General features: G+C 31.1%; 1 protein-coding gene across 1 annotated transcript; it reads left to right on the top strand.

Moving 5' to 3' along the window:
- The first annotated feature begins 295 nt into the window (after positions 1-295).
- LOC133334823 (b(0,+)-type amino acid transporter 1-like) lies at positions 296-21,262 on the top strand. Its single transcript, XM_061543138.1, has 8 exons — positions 296-499; positions 5,610-5,831; positions 9,399-9,500; positions 16,147-16,389; positions 16,614-17,112; positions 17,175-17,271; positions 17,341-17,659; positions 21,107-21,262. Exons 1-8 carry the CDS (start codon positions 427-429, stop codon positions 21,175-21,177), a joined length of 1,626 nt encoding a protein of 541 aa, XP_061399122.1. The 5' UTR covers positions 296-426; the 3' UTR covers positions 21,178-21,262.
- The last annotated feature ends 1,992 nt before the right edge of the window (positions 21,263-23,254 follow it).

Below are 23,254 nucleotides of genomic sequence, written 5' to 3'. Positions count from 1 at the left end.
TTTTCCGTGTGTCTGTGAGAATAGGCCAAGTTTGCTTTCTAACCAAATACATTTACCAATTTGTCTGTAAAAAACACACATACATACACACACTAAGTGAGAGGGTAGAACACCGCCACTAAATAGAATCGAGCGGAAAAATAGAGAAACAATTTTCCCCCAAATTGTGTGTTAGTGTGAGTGCTGTTTGTGAAAAATTCTCCGAGAAGAAAAACTCCTGTGCAGAAGAGATAAGAGAACCAACAGCAACAACAACAAAAAGTATCTAACATCATAGACGATTTTGTCAGCTCAGTCATTGGCGTGTGAAAAATCGGAAAAACAGTTTATTCATAGCTTTCAGAGACCATTGTTCGTTTGCTCGCCTAATATTTTCGTGAATATTTGCGGCGAAATAATTTGTAAAATTTGTAATCCGTCCATGCCATGCGCGATAAAATTTCCCAACTATTTTGCTTGCCAAAAAACGCATGCAAACATAATTCAACAGATAATAGAGGTGTGTGTGTGCGATATTAAAAAAATTATTAACAATTTTTTTTATTTTAAAATGTGAATTTTAGATTTTTTTTTAAAAAAATTGAAATACTTGAAATTTTTATCAAAAATAAATTGAATATTTTTCACAAAAAATTTGTTCCAGACAATGCTTCTTCAATCAAATAATAATGAAAAATAAAAAAAGTCGGTCTAAAATAATTAATAAATTGAAAAAAATTAAAAAAACCTATTTAGCTTTTATTATAATAATAATTAAATATTTTTTTTTTTTATAAAATGTGAATTTTATTATAAAAAAACATTAAAATGATTTTTTTAACACCTCTAAATAAATTTGAAATATTTGTACATTTATTCTAAAAAAATATTTTCTTCTCGTTTTAAAACAATGCTTCATCAATCAAATAATAATAAATAAACAAAATCCCTCTAAAAGAATTAAAAAATTGAAAAAAATATAAATTAAAAACCACAAATATAATTTTTTTCTAATTTGTTTTATTTAATAAATATATTTTTATGTATAATATACATATTTTTATGTATAAAAAAGTGTTCCAAAATAATGCTTCCTTCAATCACATGAAAATACGCCTAAAATAATTAATAAATATTAAAAAGAAATAATAATATAATAATATAGTGTATAATAAAAAAATACCTCTGTGATTCATAATATCAAAAACATTTGATTAAAAATATAATAAATAATAAAAATGCCACTGTGATTTATAACATCAAAACCTCTTACACAAATATAAATAATAAAAAAATAAATAAAATTAAAATAAAACACAAAATTTTTTCTTATAATTAATAAGAAATGAATCATATTATAAATTAAAGAAATTTCAATAAAAATATATATCAATATACAAAGTTATAGTCAAACAAAAAATCCGACAAACGTAAATAATAATATTGTTGTTATTTATATATTACAAATTTAAAATATATACAAAATTAAAACAAAAACCATAATAAAGGCAAAAAAATAAATATGAAAATTCGGTACTATGTTTCTTAGAACATGAATAATCCGTCAGATTTATAAATATAACCTCAATAATCATTATGAGTAACTTGTATCAAATTAGCTAAAATCATTAAAGACTTTAATCGTGACAGGAAAACTGAATGCCATTGTAAAGCATGCTTTTGAATGAAGAGGGAGAGAGAGCGTGAGGCAGAGAGAAAAATATATGTATATGTATATATGTAATTGGGCGCCAAGTATGCGATATATAAGGGATGACGACCTATCCATTGGGAATTCAGAGTGTCCAAATACAGAGATTATTGTATGGTGTCTTGTATAATCATAACTTTGAAAAAATACGTCATAGTTACGTTGGTGTGTTCCGCATAAGCGAGTAATAACTTCTTAAATAAATTTGCATTCATCTCACCGTATTGTATTAATGAATCGCGCACGTATTACCCCCATGCTTTTAAAGGGGTTAAAAAAATTTTATGTTCTATGGGATTCTTAGGAAATTTATAATAAAAATTGCATAAAATCAAAAGATTTTAGAAAATTACGTTATATGAATGCTTGAAAATGCAGTAAAGCAGCTTATTTCATACTTAACATTTTGAGATTCCGAAAATACCAGCAATTCTTAATGGTGGCCAAATTTCGAATGTATTTATAAAGCAGTAAGATGGCCGATCCTGTTATACACTAGACAACTACCAGTGGACTTTTCGGCAAAGTCAAATCCCATGTCTGGGCCTAGTTTTACAAAATATACACTCTCTGGTGTGTTAATAACACTACTAAAAAATATCACAATATGTCAGCACATGTAAACGTTTTAGAATACCTACCATATCCGGGTACTTACAACAATATAATTTATTTCAATTTTAAGGCTAACAACACTTCTTAGACACTTTAGCAACTTCTTCTTATGTCTTTCCGGATTAAAAAAAAGTGTCATATAAAGAATTTTTGTAATTTTGTCACACAAATAGTAAAAGTCTAAGTCCATTTAACCCGCTAAATGTAGACCAATCTAAATTAAAACTAACATGCTCATTCGTTGGCCCCTTCCCTACCAGGAAATTCCTGAAGTTCGGGACATAAGTGAGCTGTTCATTGCACAATTCGATTAAATCAATTTTTCAAAATCTTAAATTGAAGTGTCAAAGGTCTCGTTATAGTCATAAATTTTTATATTTATAATATCGATCTTGAATAAGGACAACGTACATTTCATGCGATGATCTTTCTCAGTTATTAAGAAGTTACAAACTTTCAGGGCTACGTAAACTTGTAATACCCTTGCGCCATAATTGTTTAGATTAAAAAAATATCTAATGGAAACCCATATTGTTATAAAACTAATATACTAAGCACATACAGAAACTTTGAATTCGATTTTTGGATAAAATTAGCATGTTAAAATCTTCATCCTTCAATCGTTCGAAATCCCTCACCATATATTCAAAACAGAAAAAGTGTGATAATAATAAATAATTTACTATAGCCCCTCGTATAACAGAAACATCCAGTTTCAATTTGTTTGAAATAATTTTTCCAAACCAATTGGCTGCAAATTTGTAATTTGCGAAAAAACGAGCGTAACCCCGAACAAAAACTATCCATAGGTGTGTCCATCTTTTAACATAGGAGCGCATTTTTAACTTAAATGGTTACAATTGTACAATTTTTTTAAATTTTAACCATACAAAATTGTTTTCCTAAAAGTTATACTTTTTCGCATAACTCCCACATAGCAGTACTGCCCAATTTTGGGTATATTGAATCATCAATGGAATTCGCTGAAAGTTCCGACGAATTGTTTTAGTAAAAAAACTTTTCTACTATTTTATTACATATGGGTCTAAATTTTTTCATATCTCTCACACGTTGAAAGTCCCACAGAATTTATTTAGGGAAAATTCTTATGGATTTGGATTTTATTGTTTGGTATATACTTCTTTGCAATCAATATATTCAAGCATCAATGGAATTCGCTGAAAGTTTCGACGATTTTTTTAGTAAAAAATATTTCAACTACTTATAGGTCTCACAGAATTTATTAAGGAAACACTTCTTTACAATCATTTATTGATTTGAATCCTAATTTTGATATATACCTCATATATCGGTTCTATCCAAAATTTCTTGTATCAAATTTAATTCGGTATTTTCAGGAAATTTTCTTGAATTTCTACGCCATCTTTAGATATAATTCAAAATTCTGGAATTTTTTTATTGGGATTTTAAGAAACTCTGATATAAATTCTGCACATTTTCATGTTGTTCGAACTACATCTGTTGTCATTTTGAATATTTAAATTTTTATTCACAAATTACATTTGTAATTCAAAACATTTCGGTTTTATTTAGCGATTCAGATTTGTAAATTATTATTTTCCTTTTGTATTTTTTCAAAATTCAAATGCATCTTTGTGATTCAAAGAATTACATTTGAAATTTAAAATATTTCATTCCATGAATACAATTGTCCAAATTAAACATTTTGCGATATATATATATATATATATATATATATATATATATATATATTAAAAGAATATATTTAAAAAAATACATATTTGATTCAATATGTACTATTTGTAAGTTTACTTATTTCACATCAAATACAAATTATTCTATTTTAAATTCAAATTAATTGATTTGAATTTATAACAATACAATATTTCCAATTAAAAAATCATATTTTTCAAATGTTTTACAAATATATCTTTAAAAAAATACATATTTGATTCAATATGTATTATTTGTAATTTTACTTATTTCAAATCAAATACAAATTATTCTGTTTTAAATCCAAAATAATTGATTTGAAATTATAACAATACCATTGGAAATATAATTTGAAGTAAATCATAAGCTGTTATTTTTGGAATCGTTCATGGTTCTTTGGTTTAGATTTTCATATATTAAAATAAATTGAATTGAAATGTTTTCATTATATAAACATTCTAACAAAATGGAAATTATTATAATATTAAATGAAATGTTTTTTATTGCAAATAAATTTATTTAAATACTTCGAAATTTAAATGTGTTATTTTGATATGTAATTTTGATGTAATTTTGTGAAGAATTACAAATTTAGTAGTCGAATTACAATTTTCGATTGAATATGAAAATATTTAAAAACTCAATAATGTCGGTCGAGATATCGTGACATAGTTCCACTATCGAAATATAATATTAATAAAAAAGACTTTAAAAAGTGTGTATATTAAAGTAAGACAACAAAGTGATTTTTAGGATTTGAAGATATTATTGTAGATATTAGGATTAATATCTTGTCCTCCAAAGGCAAATTCATTCAAAAATACCAATCTTCACATACCTTTTTTGTCGAATGTTGTCCTTAGAACGAATACGCTTTCGAAAACCCCGTTTATTTTAAATATTTTAAAGACGCGTAATGTTTTTTTTTAAAAGGGGTTCTGATAATATTTTTTTTTTATTCTAACGAAAATATAAGTGTTTAATACTATAATTAAGATTTTGAGTTTTAACCTGTACATGTTGATTTCATCAAATCCAGACAGAGTTTTAAGAAGAGTTGTTTGTTTTCCATTGACTATCTTCCTGCCATATGTTGTTGGTCGAATAAATATTTTGATAAATGTGTAATTTTGAGTAAGATGTTGTTGATTTTTTGGATTTAATCGCAAAGCAAATGTTGAAGATATTATAAAGGGGCAAATAAATCATTGCTGAAAAGTGAAAATCAATATTTCGAGTAGTTCGCGTGATAAGCAGCACATATTATTTGACAGTCCACGTCAAGTCGTAAAACTTAAAACCAGATTTAAACAAAAATCTTAGCTAATAATTTATAGCCCAATAATTCAGATTTTGGCGGTCCCGATTGGTTCATTATTGTATTGCTGTACAGTGTAATAATTCGAATAAAATAAATAATTTAATATTGTAGAAATGATTGAAGAAGCATTAAATGAACTAAAATAAAAATTCGAAACATATTAAATTATATTAAAAATGTATGTACATATCTAAATATTTACATACATATGTATGTAACTGTATACTGATCAATACAATTAATGTGTTTAATTATTTAATTTACTCTTTTTTCTTCATCTTCTTCCAGGACAAAGTGTGCCAAATAAAGCAGCGCTCAATGGGGGGACAGCGTGTACCAACGGTTCTATTGGGCCAGAAGGGCCCGAAGCGACAGAGACCGACTCATCAGGGACCGGGGGGATGCGGAAGTCGTTGGAGAGGAAGGGCTCAGCGCCGAACGACGCTGTTCACCTCCAGAGACGGGTGGGACTCTTCAGTGGGGTGGCTTTAATTGTCGGAACTATGATAGGTAAGTAAATGAAATAAAATAATTATAATATTTAGATATTAGTGTATAATAATTAAATATAATAAATATATATGTACTATATATAATAATTAGTTAAGATATATGCCGAGACAGAGAAGGTATTTCGGGTGGAATACTTTTACTTAGAGACTTGAACTAAAAAAATAATTAAACCAGTGAGTGGAGCAATATATTAATTCAAATGCTAATTATGTAAAGAGGTTTTCATTTTTCACACAAAGGTCTTCATCTATTTGACCCTGTAAATATTGACGGATCATCAAAGCCGCTATTGCCAGGTCCCCTTCCTCATGTAATTTCGAGATGTTCGGGCCTTAGTATTTTGGTTTATTCGTTCATACACTAAATATTAACCGGTCTTCTTTGGCCAGAACCTAATCTAAATGCATACATACACGTGATACATTGTTTCATTTAAGTGCTGAAGCTTCATTCTTGCTCAGAAACATACCCTAGCCAGTATTTCATGACGATTGGTCCATGGCTGTGGTCTATACTTTAATTACAAAGTAAAATGTGCAGACAGTTGGAAGATATTAAGACATAATTTATTGATGTATTTAATAATAATTTCTTTAGATCGAAATTCCATATACCAAGAACAATTTTAATAGCATGCCGAAATATACATGCAAAGTAAAATTTAATTTCTGTACTATGTTTTTATTAGAACACTTTTTCATTAGAAAACATGATCATATATTTCCGTCATAACATCATCCTAATTTCATATAAATGATTGTAGGGCATGCCGTGTAATTTGTTGCCAAAAAAACGCTTAACAAATAGAAATAATCTGTATTTTTAATTACATAGACAGTACCAATATTTAAAATATATTTTCAAAAAATTGAAATTATAATATTTGTCAACATCAAGGTTTCTTCTTATTGCCTATCAAGGTTGATTTTTTTGGAAAATCCATAAAAAAATTATAAATATTTTTCGCATTTTCTCACATGACTTTTGGACACGAAAACACACAACGACGATTTTTTGTTGATTTCCCACGCATATATGTTTCCAGTTGTTGTTTTTGTTTTCAATGTTTCTACTGTATACAAAATAGAAAGAAAATAAAAAGCAATAAATAAAAAAATAATGCATATATGCCAACATATATAAACTATACTTTACGTATACAAAATATATATGTATAAAAATGTATATTTATATAAATAAAACGAAAAAATCACGAGGATGATTATTTTCTCATGCTAATGTTATGGCCCAATTGTTCGTATTTATGTATATATATAGATATACGAAAATGTGATTAATGTTTATCATAAAAACTCTCTCTCTCTCTCGTGAGAATAAAGAAATAGAGAGAGACACTATTTTAGAATATCTTTCCCAAAATGAAGATCTCTCATATATTTTGTATGAGAGTGGAAGAAGAGAGATCGAAACCATAATCATAGCAATCATACGCAGCATTGACGTAGGGTACAGGGGCGTATGAAATACACACGTATCGTTATTTTGATGACAAACTTATGCGTTAATAAGTGTGGCGTCTCTAAAATTTAGTTATTTTCCATATATATCATGTTTTCTTTACGACACAAAGTTCTTACTAGAAAAAGAATACGGCAAAAGTAAACTGTTGTCAAGGCCAAATGTATTTTTTAAGAAAACATTGATTTTTAGTGGGCATACCAAAAACACGTGTTGTTTTGTATTGGCCGAAACAATTTTAATATATATATATATATATATATATAATCATCTCATCATAAGATAAATCAATCCAATCATATGACTCAGTCCCTCCGATCGAACTAATTATTCAAACGCCACGAAATTTTGATCTGGATATGCTTTAACGCATGGAAGGAACTTCAACCTTTAGGAAGAACACGGTAGGGTATTTGTCTCGAGGAATGCCTGTAAGTTGCCGAGGCCGCAGTGTAACTTCTATCGACCTCATATTTCTTATCCAAATATCATAAAATCAGACATGATAGCAGAGAGTAGATTTATATTGTCTTAAATGAGACTTTGAACCGATTGACAATCCGTAGTCTCAAATAGCAGCACGTTGAAATGGAAAAAAATAGCACAACATTGTTAAAACTAGGCGGGTATATTACGAACATTTTATTTTCTAAGAGCCTTTCTTTGAGTCAGACATAGAAAATACAATGGTTTTTCGCTCTAAGTTGTTGTAGCAGCCCTAAACTTTTTAAACTGTTTATCGAGGTGACAGTCGTTGGTCGCTTAAGGTTGGGTTCGATTTGAACTGTATACCTCACAGTCATGGAATGAGGAATCAATATCACAATCCCACCTGCGATACAATTTCATTAGTAAAATAGAAGATACCTCTTTATCTTCCTTGGAACTTCTTCGAACTTGATTCGATTTGGATTGTTACTTCGCAGTCGTGGAAATAATTATCGTAGTCGTAGCTGTTCGAATAGAATGACACCTTTATATAGGTTCACTGTCGAAACAAGGATCTATATTTATATTATCACCCGCAGATAATACAAATGTAGAAGCCCTAAGATTTTAATACAGAGAACCGTAGATATTTGTGGTATTATTGTAGGTAAGAAAAAAATGGCAAATCATTTTCCCTAAGGTTCCTATAGAGGTGTATATAAAGGATACCAGAAGGACTACTTAACGTGCCCTTACACTGGCCTTCTTATAGATAAACAAAAGTAATAATTTCCTTATAGAAGTCCACAGGTTTTCCCTATAAAGCATAAACTATGATAAAGACGTTGTTGTTTTTTTGTAATCCTTATCCTTATTTTTGACGACGGGTATGATTGCTCATCACTGAAAAATCCGAATCTCAAAATACCAACTAGCATTATTGGCTTCGCTCAGAATTAACCGGTTTTTGAAATGTTCCCTAAAAATTTTAAAAATACATTCTTAGGAAGTAATAGGTTGAAATTAAATTAGACATTAAATTGACCTACTTACATGTCGAACGGCCGTGTCAAACCCTCCACAACAAGGAAGACTTGCCAAGGTAAATTCTTTGTACGAAGATTTCACCGCCACTGAAACCTAAAGTATGAAACTATGGCCAATTTAGTTGAAAGACGTGCCCCACTGTACTGAATATACCCAGAAACTTATGTCAAAATGGATAGTTTTCCGCTGGAAGATTTTCTACCCCATGAGAATCCAATATAATAAATACAGCCAAAATATATCCATATTAATGATGGTAGGAAGATTTGCTGAGAACCAATAATGCCAAATTACAGCCAATTCGGTTGAAAAACCTGCCCAAATTAGAGAATTTTTAGAGTAACGCTATATATCAATATACCACATTTTCAATACCAAACATCCGAGCTACATTCTGATTTAAACAGACTGACGGATATGGTTAACTAAGCATAGCATTTAGAATAATATAAATGGGGTCTGCAGTGAATATTTTGAAGTGTCGACAAATATTTTGAAGTGTTGACAAATTTGAAATGCAGTTATTTTATTATATACCCTTAAAAATATATGACTCTATTAATTCATGATTCAAATACAAATATTAACACATTATTTAATTTTTTCTAGGGTCTGGAATATTTGTGTCACCTTCTGGTCTACTAGCTAGAACTGGTTCCGTTGGTGTAAGCTTTATAATATGGCTAGCCTGTGGTGTGCTCTCGCTGATGGGTAAGTAGATTTTACACAGACAAAAAACTAAAAACAAAATAAACATAAAAACTGAACAAACTCATGAAATCCGAATACATGCAAGCCGTTCAAATTGCAATCCGCCCCTTCATAATCCTTGACTCATTTACGGTAGCAGTTTTGTTGGCAAACGAACAATAATCAACAACAAGTAGAATGGCTATAATCAACAGGTATCGTTGTTATTGGCCAATTGGGGTTTTTTTGTTCGTTTGTATGCGGCTAAATGGAATTGTAAATAACCCCCAATGGAGGTCATGTCAGGCGTACACACATATAATACATTTGTTGGTGTGTGCATTCAAACAAGTGTAACTGTAGAGTTATATACTATATATTCACAGAAAATGCATTGTAGAGAAAGACAGGGATGCCAAAGTATATAAAACATTTAAACATTTTTCTACAAAATTGTTCCGAATTTTGGAAATTTTTCCCATAAGAATTATCTGTCATTTTTCAATATTCAATGGAATATTCAACGGAATGACAAAGTTCATATACACTTCGCATTATCTCGCAAATACATGCAGCGACAACCCTATTTATTCTGCTGCTACCGTTACTGCATCAACCGACCGATTTGTTTACTTGTCCTAATTCGAAATGCTTACAAATAAAAATGTGACTCTCTAGATTTCAATAGCAACATCAACAACAAAATGTAAAGAACGAAAACATGATGAACCGAACGTATAAAACACAAAAAGCAAAAACTACCACAACAATCAACTAAATAATACTCTCAGACAAAATACCTTGTAAACTTTTTGGCTATAACCTGTTGCTGATGAAATGATAAACGCCACCATGTCCATGTACTCGTACATGGTCGTTTTGTACTCGCATTTGAGAATGTATTTTTTTCATTTCTTTTTTGAAAAACAAAAAGACAAATTGGCTAAACGCCAATCGTGTCGTTCAAAGTGTTTTATACTATGAACTGTGCACAAACACACACATATATATGAATATATATATGCAGTTAATATATATCTCGAAATGTTTGTGTATAAACAACACTTGTCTTTTGACAATAAATATATGTATATATCATGTTGACGAAATTCTCGCTATATCCATAGAGAAGAATATGTAGAAAGCAGAACATTTTTGTTTTGATTCAAATATCGAGATTTCAGAATGACTCCTGTTGATTTAAATGTATAAAATTACAAATATTATTCCAGATGTTTCCTTAATTTATATACTTTTTGAATATAGAATTTTGCAACTGATGTCGCTATTCTGTAATACGTTATTTTTCTTCGTGTTTTTATAGGCCTTAAAAATATTCAATATATAATCAACTCATTCTAGAAATGTAAATAATTTTGATATATATAATTTTTTTATAATTTGCTTACTTAGTTGGCTTGTTAAAGAATGGTTGCTCCATAAGTCTAGCTCAAAAAATATTTCCAAGCGCGCTGAATAGCACTTTATATGCGATGGGAAGGAGACTTATTCCTCTATAGTTGGCACATATCGTCCTGTCTACTTTTTTGTGCTCAGTAAAGAATGCTGAAGTTTCAATAATTGGGCATGCATTCCTCTAGCCAAATTGTACTAATCAGCTGGTGCATGCTCCTGTCCAGCATCTGACCACCAGTCTTCAATAGTTCGGCTTGTAACTCATCGGCACCTGCTGCTTAATTATTCTTCAGCCGATTGATTGCTATTCTGACCTCATCTTTGCTAGGTGGTATACACTTTATAACGTCATCTTTTATTGGTTCTGGAGTATCCTCTTCACCGGTACTATTTCATACCAGAAGTTTTTCAAAATGCTCCTTCCAGATCCTCAGCACGCTGTCTGTATCTATCACCAGATTTCCTTCTTCATCTCTTCATCCTGCCTGCAACAAAGCCTTCGGTTTGGTATTTTAATTGTTGGTAAAATTTCAGGACTTCATTCTGACTCCTGTACATCTCGATTTGCTCACGTTCTTCTTGTTCTTCATTCTTTTTTCTGAAAACTCGTTTCTCCTCTCTCATTTTCTCCCGATAATTCTCTATCGCATTAAGTGTTGCTACAGTCTTCAGGGTTGTCCTATACGCTGCGTTTTTCATATAAGTAGCATTACGACACTCCTGATTGTACCACGGATTTCTTGATGGTGGTCTTTGGTACCCAAGTGTTGCTTTTGCTGCAGTTTGTAGGGAGGCAGTTGGGTAAGTTGAACGGAGTAGCCTTCTGTTACCTGTTGTGTTTGCAACTTTCCGACATCGAGTTTCCGTGTTATTATTAGATCGCACCTTTGCTGCTACATTAAGACGAGTGCGAACCTTGGCTGCCACAAGGTAATGGTCCGAATCGATATTTGCTCCTCGTATCGATCGAACGTCTAACACACTGGATGAATGCCTTCCGTCTATTACATGGGTGCAAATGAGACTGATGTAGAAGAACTTCGCTGGAGTTAATCTGGAATCTCTCCTGTATCTTTATTCTCCTGTTAACCATAAATCCGCAGTCAAATTCATGCCCCGTTTCATGGCAGCTATAATATAGTGCCTAATCATCTGATTTACAGCTTGAGTACATCCGCCAAAGCGAAAACTGCCCCGGTTCTGTACCACTACGCACATGCCAAGTGGAGATTCGCAGGTCGTCAACATTAGGGGATTTTGTTTTCTTTTTCGTTGCTTTTTCATAGTATTATTTTTTTTTACCCGACGCCTCAACCCATTCTTTTATAGTTCTTATGGGTGAATTCGCGGCACATATATATATATATATATATATTCTTCCTCGCAAATAACTATATTTTAGCATTACAAGTCAATCACAGAACATTTTCAATAGAGTCCATGTTTTTTTGTATTGGGGTTAATAAAAAGGTCAATTTTAATTTTCGGAATGTTTGAGTTCCTAGCCCAATTTTCGAACCTAAATATCAGTAGTTTCGAATTTGTATTTCTTCTGTCAAACATTGACTCTGTAAAGGTATCTATCGATTTTTGATTGTTCACTTCATAGGATAGGGTATAAAAAGTTCCGCATCTTTACTTATTTTTTTTAATACTATACAGAGAAATATCTTCGATTTAAAATGCTAGAAACTTAAATTTGTATAAAAAACGTATTAGCTCAGAAGTTTAAATAACAAATATGGGCATCTGTGAGTATTTATAGATGAAAGGCCTTTATTAGAAAAATTACACTGTATAACACTATTTTGAGGATCGACATTTGTTTTTTGTTGATATATGCCAAAACAACCCAGAAGGTCAAATTCGATATAGGTAATTTGTTTGAGTTATGGCGCGATAAACCTTTACTGATGACCTTATAATACACAAATTCATATCTTTGTATACCATTTAATGTGGAGACCTGCTGGAAGTAAATCACACTGCAAGAAGATTTTGGGGGCAACAAATTTCATTTGGCGTTGAAAGCCCTCCATGAGAACATTAAGAACACAGAAGGGAAAATTTGGAATAGTCAAAGTTTTTAAGTTATGGTGTGATCATTTTTTGCTCGTGATCTTGTTTAAAGCCAATGCAGTACTTTTGAATTGGCAAGTATGTATGTCAAATCGATTGAGGTATATTTTTGTTGAATAGTTCATTACTCATGTTTGTTTGGCTTATCCTTATTTTCTTTAATCATTAACTAATTACCACAACACTAACACTAAAAAAATTTACCTCATAAAATTTTACATAATGTCCATGATAAAAAGGAATTGTCATTTCATATGTCATGAGCTATATTGTTTCGCATAGCATTACATATATACTGCCTTTTATATTAACAAAGTTTATTTGTTTTTTTCTAATGACAAAATGAGAAATGAGTCTTTTAAAAATGTCCTCATACAATTATTTAATATTATTTATACAGTCTTTTCCAATACGGAAATAATAGACTTTTTAAATTTAAATTCATATTCAATAATTTCATGCAACATTTTTACAAATATTGAATATTGCACATTTAGAAATAATTTCCGTTATAAATAGATTTTATTTTTAAACATATATTTTGTTCAAGAAATCTATTTTAGTAAATTCCCCTTCAATATATAACTGACTATTTATAACCAGTATACAATTATAATGAGTATATAATATTTGTTCCGTTTCCCAAGCCAAAAAAATGTCACCACAATATGATGACCAAAAATTTACGTAGACGATCAATTAATTTGAGATGTTAAGTACGCTTCAACTCATATTGGGATAGATCAATACCCAAATCATTTTCAACAAACCAATAAAACTAAAACGTAAAAACAAAAAAATTTATATTAATGGATTGAATTTGGTTGTTTGTTTGTCTGCCTGTTTATAATGATGTTTTTCGTAGTTGTTGCTATTTTTTGCTACAACTTGGCATTGTCTATTGAACATTGAAAGGTTAAAAATTGTGGCAAATGTACTTTGCGATAAATAGATTTTGAAAAAACAGAAAAATAAACACATAAAATAATTTCTTAAATCATGTGCCTTTGCTAATTGAAAAGAAATTGAAAGTTAATTAAAAAGAAAAACATCCACACGTATATGTATAGGGGAACTACGTGAGTGTATTAATGCTAAAACGTTGACAATGGAACAAAGAATACTAATTGATTTGGTTTTTATTTTTCTTCTCGTTTTTTTGGGTTAGTGGTGGGGATGGCCGAGGAACGTGAGCAAATTATAATAAAAAAAATTGAATTAGTTTTTCTTTAGTTCTCCCTCTCTCTCGGTGACGCTTATAATCATGTAGTAATGTAATGAACAATTTGTCAGATGCTTTATCCTATGTGTAATTATAAATATATATGTATGTACATACATATATTTTGGGTGTGTATATATTAGTTTGTATATGTAGTCTGATTTGTGTTGATTTTTTGTGAATTTTTTTCGCCGATCTTGTTGTCAAGTTCATGAGTTATGTGAGAACAGAGAGGGTGCTGAATATGGGGAAATGAAACACTTCTTGAAATTGTTACAGTTATGCGTAAAATTATAGCAAACTGCAATAGTAGACTGATCATACAAGGCGTGGATTTTTGAAAGAATATTTTTTCAAGGGTCATAAAAGGCGTGAATTTCTTAAAGAATATTTGTTTTCAAGGCTCATACAAGGCGTGGATTTTTAAAGAATATTTTTCAAGGATTATACAAGGCGTGAATTTCTTAAAGAATATTTGTTTTCAAGGCTCATACAAGGCGTGGATTTTTAAAGAATATTTTTCAAGGATTATACAAGGCGTGGATTTTTTAAAGATATTTTTCAAGGATTATACAAGGCGTGGATTTTTTAAAGATATTTTTCAAGGATTATACAAGGCGTGGATTTTTTAAAGATATTTTTAAAGGCTGTACAATGTGTGGATTTTTATACCCTACACAACTGGGTATTATAGCTTTGTGCAGCCCTAAGAGTTTGTAACGCCGCGAAATATTGATCCTAGCCCACCTTCGTCATATCTCGATTAGCTGAATCGATCTAGACATGTGTGTCCGTCAGTCCGTCCGTCCATTTTAATTTTTAAACACGATTCAGGCCACAGTTATGGACCAATCTTCACGAAATATTGCATGTAGGATGAGTTCTGGCCAATGTTTGGTAAATTGTTTTTGGTAAAGATCAGTTAACATTTTGGGGATGAAATGGACCTATTTCTTAATTTTTGTGGGTTTTTCTCGTCGCTCCAGAGGCCGCAATTTTGACCCAAACATCGTGAATTTTTACATGGAGAAGGCGATCGGCCCAAAGAATAAGCACGTCTCTTTTGATAAAGATCGGTCAATATTAAGCGGGTCAAATGGACCCTGACTTTTGTGTGAAATATTACAAAATGTATATTCTATAGCGTATATTTTTACCCCTGAAGGATATTGACCCGAGAAGTTGATAGTATATCCAAGGTGAGTGGTTGACCCTTATGTTGATGACAATTATATTGTCGTATGTACTCGGATGTCGGAATTACACTGAAACCCATTACCACACTAGAGGACGGAAATATAGCGCTCATCGCTTTGAAAATTTCCTTGTGGATCCAGGTATGGTCAAGAACAACGCCTATAATAATATTGGGATAAAGTGGACCGAAAACTTATTTTTTTCGAGTCAATCTATATGCCACGAACATCACAACACAACCCACTGTGAAGGGAATCTGGACAAGTAATTAGAGGGCTGTAGTGAATACTGGGATATTCGGAAAATATGTCAGTGTATGGAAGAGGTGCTGTAGATCTCTAATCGGTCAAGAGGGTGCAAATATAGCGAGATATTGCCCAGGCTCGGAATTAATATCCGCAGAAAGTAAAAGTTCCGTGGTAGTTGTGTAAGGTGTCATATGGTCGGCCCCGTCCGACTATACTGCTCCGCTCACTGGTTTAAAGAATATTTTCTCAAAAATATGCAAGGCGTGGATTAAAAAAAAAATAAAAAAAATTGTTTGATGACTTTCTCTATATATTAAAAATCCCCTATGAACAGAAGACTTTTTCGGACTTCTATGGACTAAAAAGGATCTGGATTTAGATTCCAACAAGTGTTGCCAACAAAACTATCGCCCATCTTACGTTCCCCCTATTTCCTAGTAAATCCCTTTTACCTACCAACAATAAATTTCTAACTTCTCTCCTTTTTTCTTTTTCTCATTTCCAGGTGCCCTGGCATATGCTGAATTGGGTACAATGAATACATCGTCTGGTGCTGAATGGGCATATTTTATGGACGCATATGGACCAGCACCGGCGTTCTTATTCTCATGGGTATCAACGTTAGTCTTAAAGCCATCGCAAATGGCAATTATTTGCTTATCATTTGCACAATACGCCGTCGAGGCATTTGTCTCTGAATGTGATCCACCAATGTCGGTTGTTAAAATGGTTGCATTAGTAGCAATAGGTAAGTATATCCCTTAACTAAACCCTCCCCCCAAAAACTCCCTAAAAAATTAAAAAAAAAATCTATCGGAACTATAAAATTTCCCCCTTTCAAAATTTTAAAAACATAAATACCCCCACCAACCAAAAAAAATATGTTTGCAATCCATTAATCTTTGTTCTCCTTTTTCTTTCCCCCCACTCGTAAAAAAATCACCACTACCACTACACCACCCCCCTCAACAGTGATGATTTTGTTTGTTAACTGTTATAGCGTTAATTTGGGCATGGCTGTACAAAATATATTTACGGCCGCTAAACTGGTAGCTGTACTCATTGTTATATGTGGAGGTGCCTGGAAATTATTCCAGGGTAATACTCAACATCTGGCAAATGCATTTAGTGGACCCAATCCGAATGTAGGAGCTATTGCAACGGCCTTCTACACGGGTCTGTGGGCCTACGATGGTTGGAATAATCTCAACTATGTCACCGAAGAAATTAAGAATCCAAGCAAGAATTTACCGCGTTCCATTGTCATTGGTATACCGTTGGTAACGCTGTGCTATGCTTTGATCAATATCTCATATCTGGCGGCAATGTCACCCACCGAAATGGTACAATCGGAAGCGGTAGCTGTGACCTTTGGTAATCGTATATTGGGCGTAATGGCCTGGTTGATGCCCTTGAGTGTAACGATTAGTACATTTGGCAGTGCCAATGGTACATTGTTTGCAGCGGGAAGGTATGTCGAACGTTTAATAATAAAATTCTTTAAAAATTTAATCATCTTTTCTTTCATTACAGATTATGCTTTGCTGCTTCTCGTGAGGGTCATTTACTGGATATCCTGTCATATGTCCATGTACGCCGTTTGACACCAGCTCCTGGTCTGATTTTCCATGTAAGTCTTGCTTATAGCTCATTTTAATAAAAAAATATATTAATTTTCTTTTTCCTCCTTCCCTTCCAGTCTCTCATTGCCGCTGCCATGGTCCTCTATGGCACCATCGATTCATTAATCGATTTCTTCAGTTTCACTGCATGGATATTCTATGGCGGCTCCATGATGGCTCTGATTGTGATGCGCTTCACCAAACCCAACTATCCAAGGCCATATAAAGTGCCTATTATCATTCCCATTGTGGTTCTGGTGATCTCAATGTATCTGGTGGTGGCACCCATTATCGATTCGCCACGCATTGAATATTTGTATGCTCTACTGTTCATATTTGCCGGTTTGATATTTTACATACCATTCGTTAAGCTGGGCATGACTCCGAGATTTATGAGTAAGTTGACAAAAAATTGAGAATGATGAAACAGAATTACATATTAAAATTGGAGTAAGGAAAAAATTATAAATTATTTAGGACTATATTGAAATGGAAAAAAGAAAGGAAACTTCTCGGCTAGCCTCTATATACATTTTTGAAATCACCGCTGTAGATCGACACTGGCACTATTTATACCTTTCACCACACCGTGGTACAGGGTATTATTTGTAACAGGCAAAAGGAAACGTTTGTAACAGGCAAAAGGAAACGTGGTAGACACATGATTCCTTTTGAGAAAATGCATAGAATCACTTTCTGAGTCGATTTATGCATGTCCGTCCGTCTGTTCATGTTAGAATGTAAACAAAGTATATATCTTTCGATTTGCACGAAATTTGGCATAGCGTACAGAATTGAGTCTAGAATGATGTGTGTAAAGTTTCCTGAAAATCGGTTCAGATTTAGACATAGCTCCTATATATATTTTCGCCCGATTTAATGTAAATGGGGCACCAAAGCCCCTAATATTTTTCGATTTGGTCAAAATAGTGTATGTTTTAAAACTCTTTGAGTAGATTAGAAGAGCGGATACTGAATTTGGGGTAATTGTTTTATGGTTGAAATTTCTCTAACAAACGATAAAAATTGACATGTTACATATTTTATTAGTATGCTAATTAGGAAAAAGGGGGGACATGGGATAATGGATTTTGTTTATTGAAGATTCTCATTTAAATTTTTTATTGTCTTTACATGAAAGGGAATAAAAAGTATGATAATTATTATTGAAAACAGTGGTATATCTATTTGTTTATGCAGGTTGATATGCATGTGTGTCACATTTCTATTGAACAACAAATGTAAATAACTTGCATGTATATTCGAAAGGGCGGAAATCAGCTCATTATGATTATGAGAATGAAAAATGTTTTCTTGTTAAGTGATTCAATATCTACGCTGTATTCATAATATTTGCATTTAAATTAAATTGATAATGTCGATGTTTGTCACATTTTAATTGAAGATATTAAAAGTCAACTGGTATCAATATATATAAGATTTTAGTCTTGTTAGCGGACATTTGTTTACATATCATTTGATTTTTAATATATTCACTGAAAATGTGACAAACATCGTTATTATTATTTTAATAAAAGTTTAAACATTACAAAAACCTTTTTCGCTTTCTTATAATCATAATGATTTGGTTGCCGCCTTTTCTGATATACATGCAAGCTATTAACATTCGTCGTTCAATAGAAATGTAACACACATTGATATCAACCTGAATATACAAATATGTATTTACCGCTCTCTTGAGTAATAATTATCTTACATTGTTTACCCAATAAAAACAAATGATTCTCATTTAAATTCAATACACATAATCTATTATCACACTTTCCCCCCCTTTGCCTAATTAGCATACTGATAAAATATGTAACCTGTCAATTTTAATCGTTTGTTAGAGAAATTCCCCCATAAAACAAGTACCCCAAATTCAGAATCCGCTCTTCTAATCTACTCGAAGAGTTTTGAAAACACACGAACATTTTTGTTGGTACTAAATATTTAACCAGAATATCATGGATAGCGTGGATTTTCAAAAAAAAAAAATAAATAAATAAAAAACATTTTTTTGGAGTTAAATTTAATATTGGAGTTAAAATTAATTTTAAAAACTCAAGTTTAACATAAAGCGTGCATTTGTTAAAAATGTTTTTTATTTTATTTTTTAAGTCTAGCACCAGGCGTAGTTTTTAAAAATATATATTTTTCACCCTACACAACTATGTTGTGAAGTATTATCGCTTTGTGCAGCCAAGGGTGGTCCTAGACCCACCTTTCATTATACCGCTCGCCATATCTCGACTAGCTGAATCGATCTAGACATGTGTCCGTCCGACCATCTGTCCATTATAATTTGTAAGCCACAGTTATGGACCAATCTTCACGAAATTTTGCATGTCATAGGATAACAGAATTGGCTGTAATTTGGTCTTTTAGGTTATCATTGTATAACACATCTCCGTGACAAATATTATTAATATTGACCCACGTTCCAGAATAGACCCCATATAACGGTAGCCCCCAATATTCGGTATTTTGTAGATTTTGGGCAGGTTTCCAACAGAATTAGCTGTAATTTAATATTTTGGGTTATCAATGTATAACACATTTCCGTGACAAAAATTATTAATGTTGACCCACGTTCCAGGATAGACCCCATATAACGGTACCTTCCCAATATTCGGTATTTTGGGGATTTTGGACAGGTTTTCCAAGCGAATTGGCTGTAATTTGGTATTTTTGGTTCTTATTGTATAGCACATCTCCGTACCCAAAATTATTAATATTGAAACAAGTTGCAGGGTAGCCTCAATATAACGGTACCACCCAATATTCGAAATTTTACGGATTTTGCACACGGGTTTACACCGATTTGGCTGTACTTTGGTATTTTGGGTTCTCATTGTGTTAACATCTCCGTGCTAAAAATTTTTAATATTGACCCACGTTCGAGGGTGGCCCATATATAACGGTACCTCCAAAATATTCGGTATTTTGGACAGTTTTTCAAACCAAATTGTCTGTAATTTTGAGTTTTAGGTTTTCATTGTATAGCACATCTCCGTACCAAAAGTTATTATTGATCCAAGTTTCAGGGTATCTTCCATGTAACGGTAATCCCCAGTGTTCGGAATTCTGGGAATTTTTGACACGTTTTCAATCCAATTGGCTTTAATTTGGTATTTTGGATTCAGGGTAATCCCCATATAACGGTATCCCCCAATATTCGTTTTTTGAGATTTTGGTCATTGGAATTTGGCATTTTCGGTTCTCATGACGGTATCATCACTTCTCCGCACTAACAATTATTAACATTGACCCATGGCGGTATTTTTGATAATTTTGGTCACTTTTTTCAACTTGTATTATCATTGTTTGTCAAATCTCACTATCAAAAAATATCTATATTCATCTCCGTTTTAGTATAGCCCGATATAACGGTAGCTTCACTATTAGATATTTCGAAAATTTCAATCATCCTTTTCTCGCGTATTTTTCGGTATGTTCAAGGTCTTATCATAACATGAATTTTCTCATTTTTATATATTTTGTCATCCTCATGGTGGGTAACAACATATTTCTTTGAATCCCTTTTTTACTCACTGAAAACACGAAATGTCACAAAATGAACCTGTATTGACTTTCCATATCATATAGGAGGTTATATAAATCAGAAAGGTCAAAACAATTTTTAAATAAAAAATCTTGAAATAATTTTTAAAACTCTAGTGATAAAAATTATTAAAAAAAACATAGAAGTCTATCTTTTTTTCTTAACAATAATGAATTAGGTTACCTAAGTTAGATATATTAATATATTCGAATATATTTATATGTATATTATTTGAAAAATAAAATATTAATGATCTTCTCATTTTTTCCCCATTCCAGACAAAGTAACTTTGTTCCTGCAATTACTATTGGAAGTTGTGCCCACCTCCAGCATGGCATTGTTCGATTGAGAAACAGCAACGATGACAACTCAGTCTGCTCAAGTTGATGCCCAATAGAAAACACACAACACAATGCTATGAATAGTTAGTTGAAAGGCAAAGAATACAAATGAAAAAAGTGTATGGAAAAAAAACTATAAAATAGTTTTTGACACAAATATTCTTGAAAACAAAAACAACAAACAAACAAAAAAGATTCAAGTCAAAAATATACTAACTACTAAGATATACTTGCAAACCAAACATTCATATTACAAAGAATTACAAAAAGAAGAAGAAAACAAAAAAACTATATAAACATATTTAATTAAAATATATATATTTTGTAGATTTTAAGAAACAGAAGAAAAAATATTACCATGAAAAAAAATCTAAAAAAAGTGCAAAATATTTTGAAAAAAACTACTACAACTGTTGCTTTCAAAAAAGTAGCTGATGTAAAGAAAAAATATGATACAAAAAAAAACTATACAACAGAATAGAATTTTTTGAAGAAAACAGAAAATATTTTATTAAGGCTTTGTTGTCAACACCAGATATTCAAAATGTTTTTTGTATACAACTTTATTTATAGAAATGTTTTTTATTTTATAAAACAGAGTAAAGGATTTGCTATAGGAAACGAATTGAAACACTGGTCTGACAATGTAATTTTTAAGATAATGTAAAAAAAGAAGATATCATGAAACGTAAAATAGGATTTCTCAAAAGATCTAAGGCTGGAAAGTTAATGGAAATTGTAGCAAATAGGATATTTACCAGGTTTTTTTAATTATGGTAAAATTCCTATGTGAGGCAATAAACTATACAACATAATTGGCCTTAGGCCCAAAATTAAGTACTTACATGCAACATGAGTTTGGAAAAAGATTTTGAAAATTACAAAAATGAAATCTGTAGTGACCTTAGAAATGAATTGCCAAACCAAAATGTACTTAATTGATTTAGTTTTTTTGAAATCGAATCAAAAAGTGAAAAAAATGAAACTCAACTAATTGTTTTCTATTGTTGTGAGAATCCATGAATTCGTAGGACTGCTTTAGGCATTAATTGAACAAAAACATAAAATTTTAAGAGATTTGTATTGAATAGATGTATTTTGAAAAAAACGGAAATAAAACAACAAAAATTTTATTTGCATTATTAGGAAAAAGAAAGAGAAATACCCGCCAAAAAATACAAAAAACTTAATACCAAACACTAAATGTTGTTATCAATTAAATTAATTTTTAAGCTTCTTAAGCAATATATTATATTACAATTTAGTTAAGCATTAAGTTTAATAAATATACATATTATATATATAGTTACAATTAAAAGACAAAATACTAAATGAAAATTAAACAAACAAAAACAAATTGCCCACACAGATTTTCGGTTTTATGCATTTTTTCTTCATTTTATTGAATTGAACAAATATTTTTTTATAACAACAATTGTTAATCACTTGAAATACTAACTATATATTTTTATTAAGTATTTTGTTGAGTATATATATATATATCGAGTATGTATACAAATAGACACACATACATATATATTTTTGGAATACAATTATTATTTTTTAGTTTAGGTCTCATTTTTTTAAATGAAATGTATTATTAATGGGGAATCTTTTCGTAAATAAAGTTTTACAAAAACTAAATTGTGTGTGTGTATGAATTTCAAATATAAAATATGGTTTTATGTATATTATTTTCGGGTACGTCTAATTATCAAACAACAAATAATTTTGAATGCATAATTGCAGTATTGACATTTTATTTATGTTCTGTTTTGACTGAAAAGAGGTGAAAAATTTTAGGAACAAGAATCGAAGACTTTATTATTCTAAAATAAAACCAGTAAGGCAAGTTCCAACGTTGAACGGAGCCGACTATATGATAGCCTTCACCACTGTGGATACATCAATCATTGTATGTATGGTGCTATATATAAATAGACGTATTTGAGCAAACGCAGCGTTTGCATCACAGTGCGCCAAAACACACAAATATTGACAGTATGGTGGTCCATTTACATAAAATCGGACAAATCTATATATGGGAGCTATATCTAAATCTGAACTGATTTCAACAAAATTTCA

This window comes from Musca vetustissima, unplaced genomic scaffold, assembly GCF_032173495.1.
Source record: "Musca vetustissima isolate MV318-11 ecotype Yass unplaced genomic scaffold, APGP_CSIRO_Mvet_v1 utg29627, whole genome shotgun sequence".
Taxonomy (NCBI): Eukaryota; Metazoa; Arthropoda; class Insecta; order Diptera; family Muscidae; genus Musca; species Musca vetustissima.
This window is presented reverse-complemented; position numbering and strand designations above follow the sequence as displayed.

Bases quoted from the DNA above. Each gene is read 5' to 3' on its own strand.
- LOC133334823 (XM_061543138.1), top strand. From the start codon at position 427: ATGCGCGATAAAATTTCCCAACTATTTTGCTTGCCAAAAAACGCATGC. The intron at 5,832-9,398 runs GTAAGTAAATGA...AATTTTTTCTAG, and splicing joins AATTGTCGGAACTATGATAG to GGTCTGGAATATTTGTGTCA. The intron at 16,390-16,613 runs GTAAGTATATCC...CCCCCTCAACAG, and splicing joins GGTTGCATTAGTAGCAATAG to TGATGATTTTGTTTGTTAAC.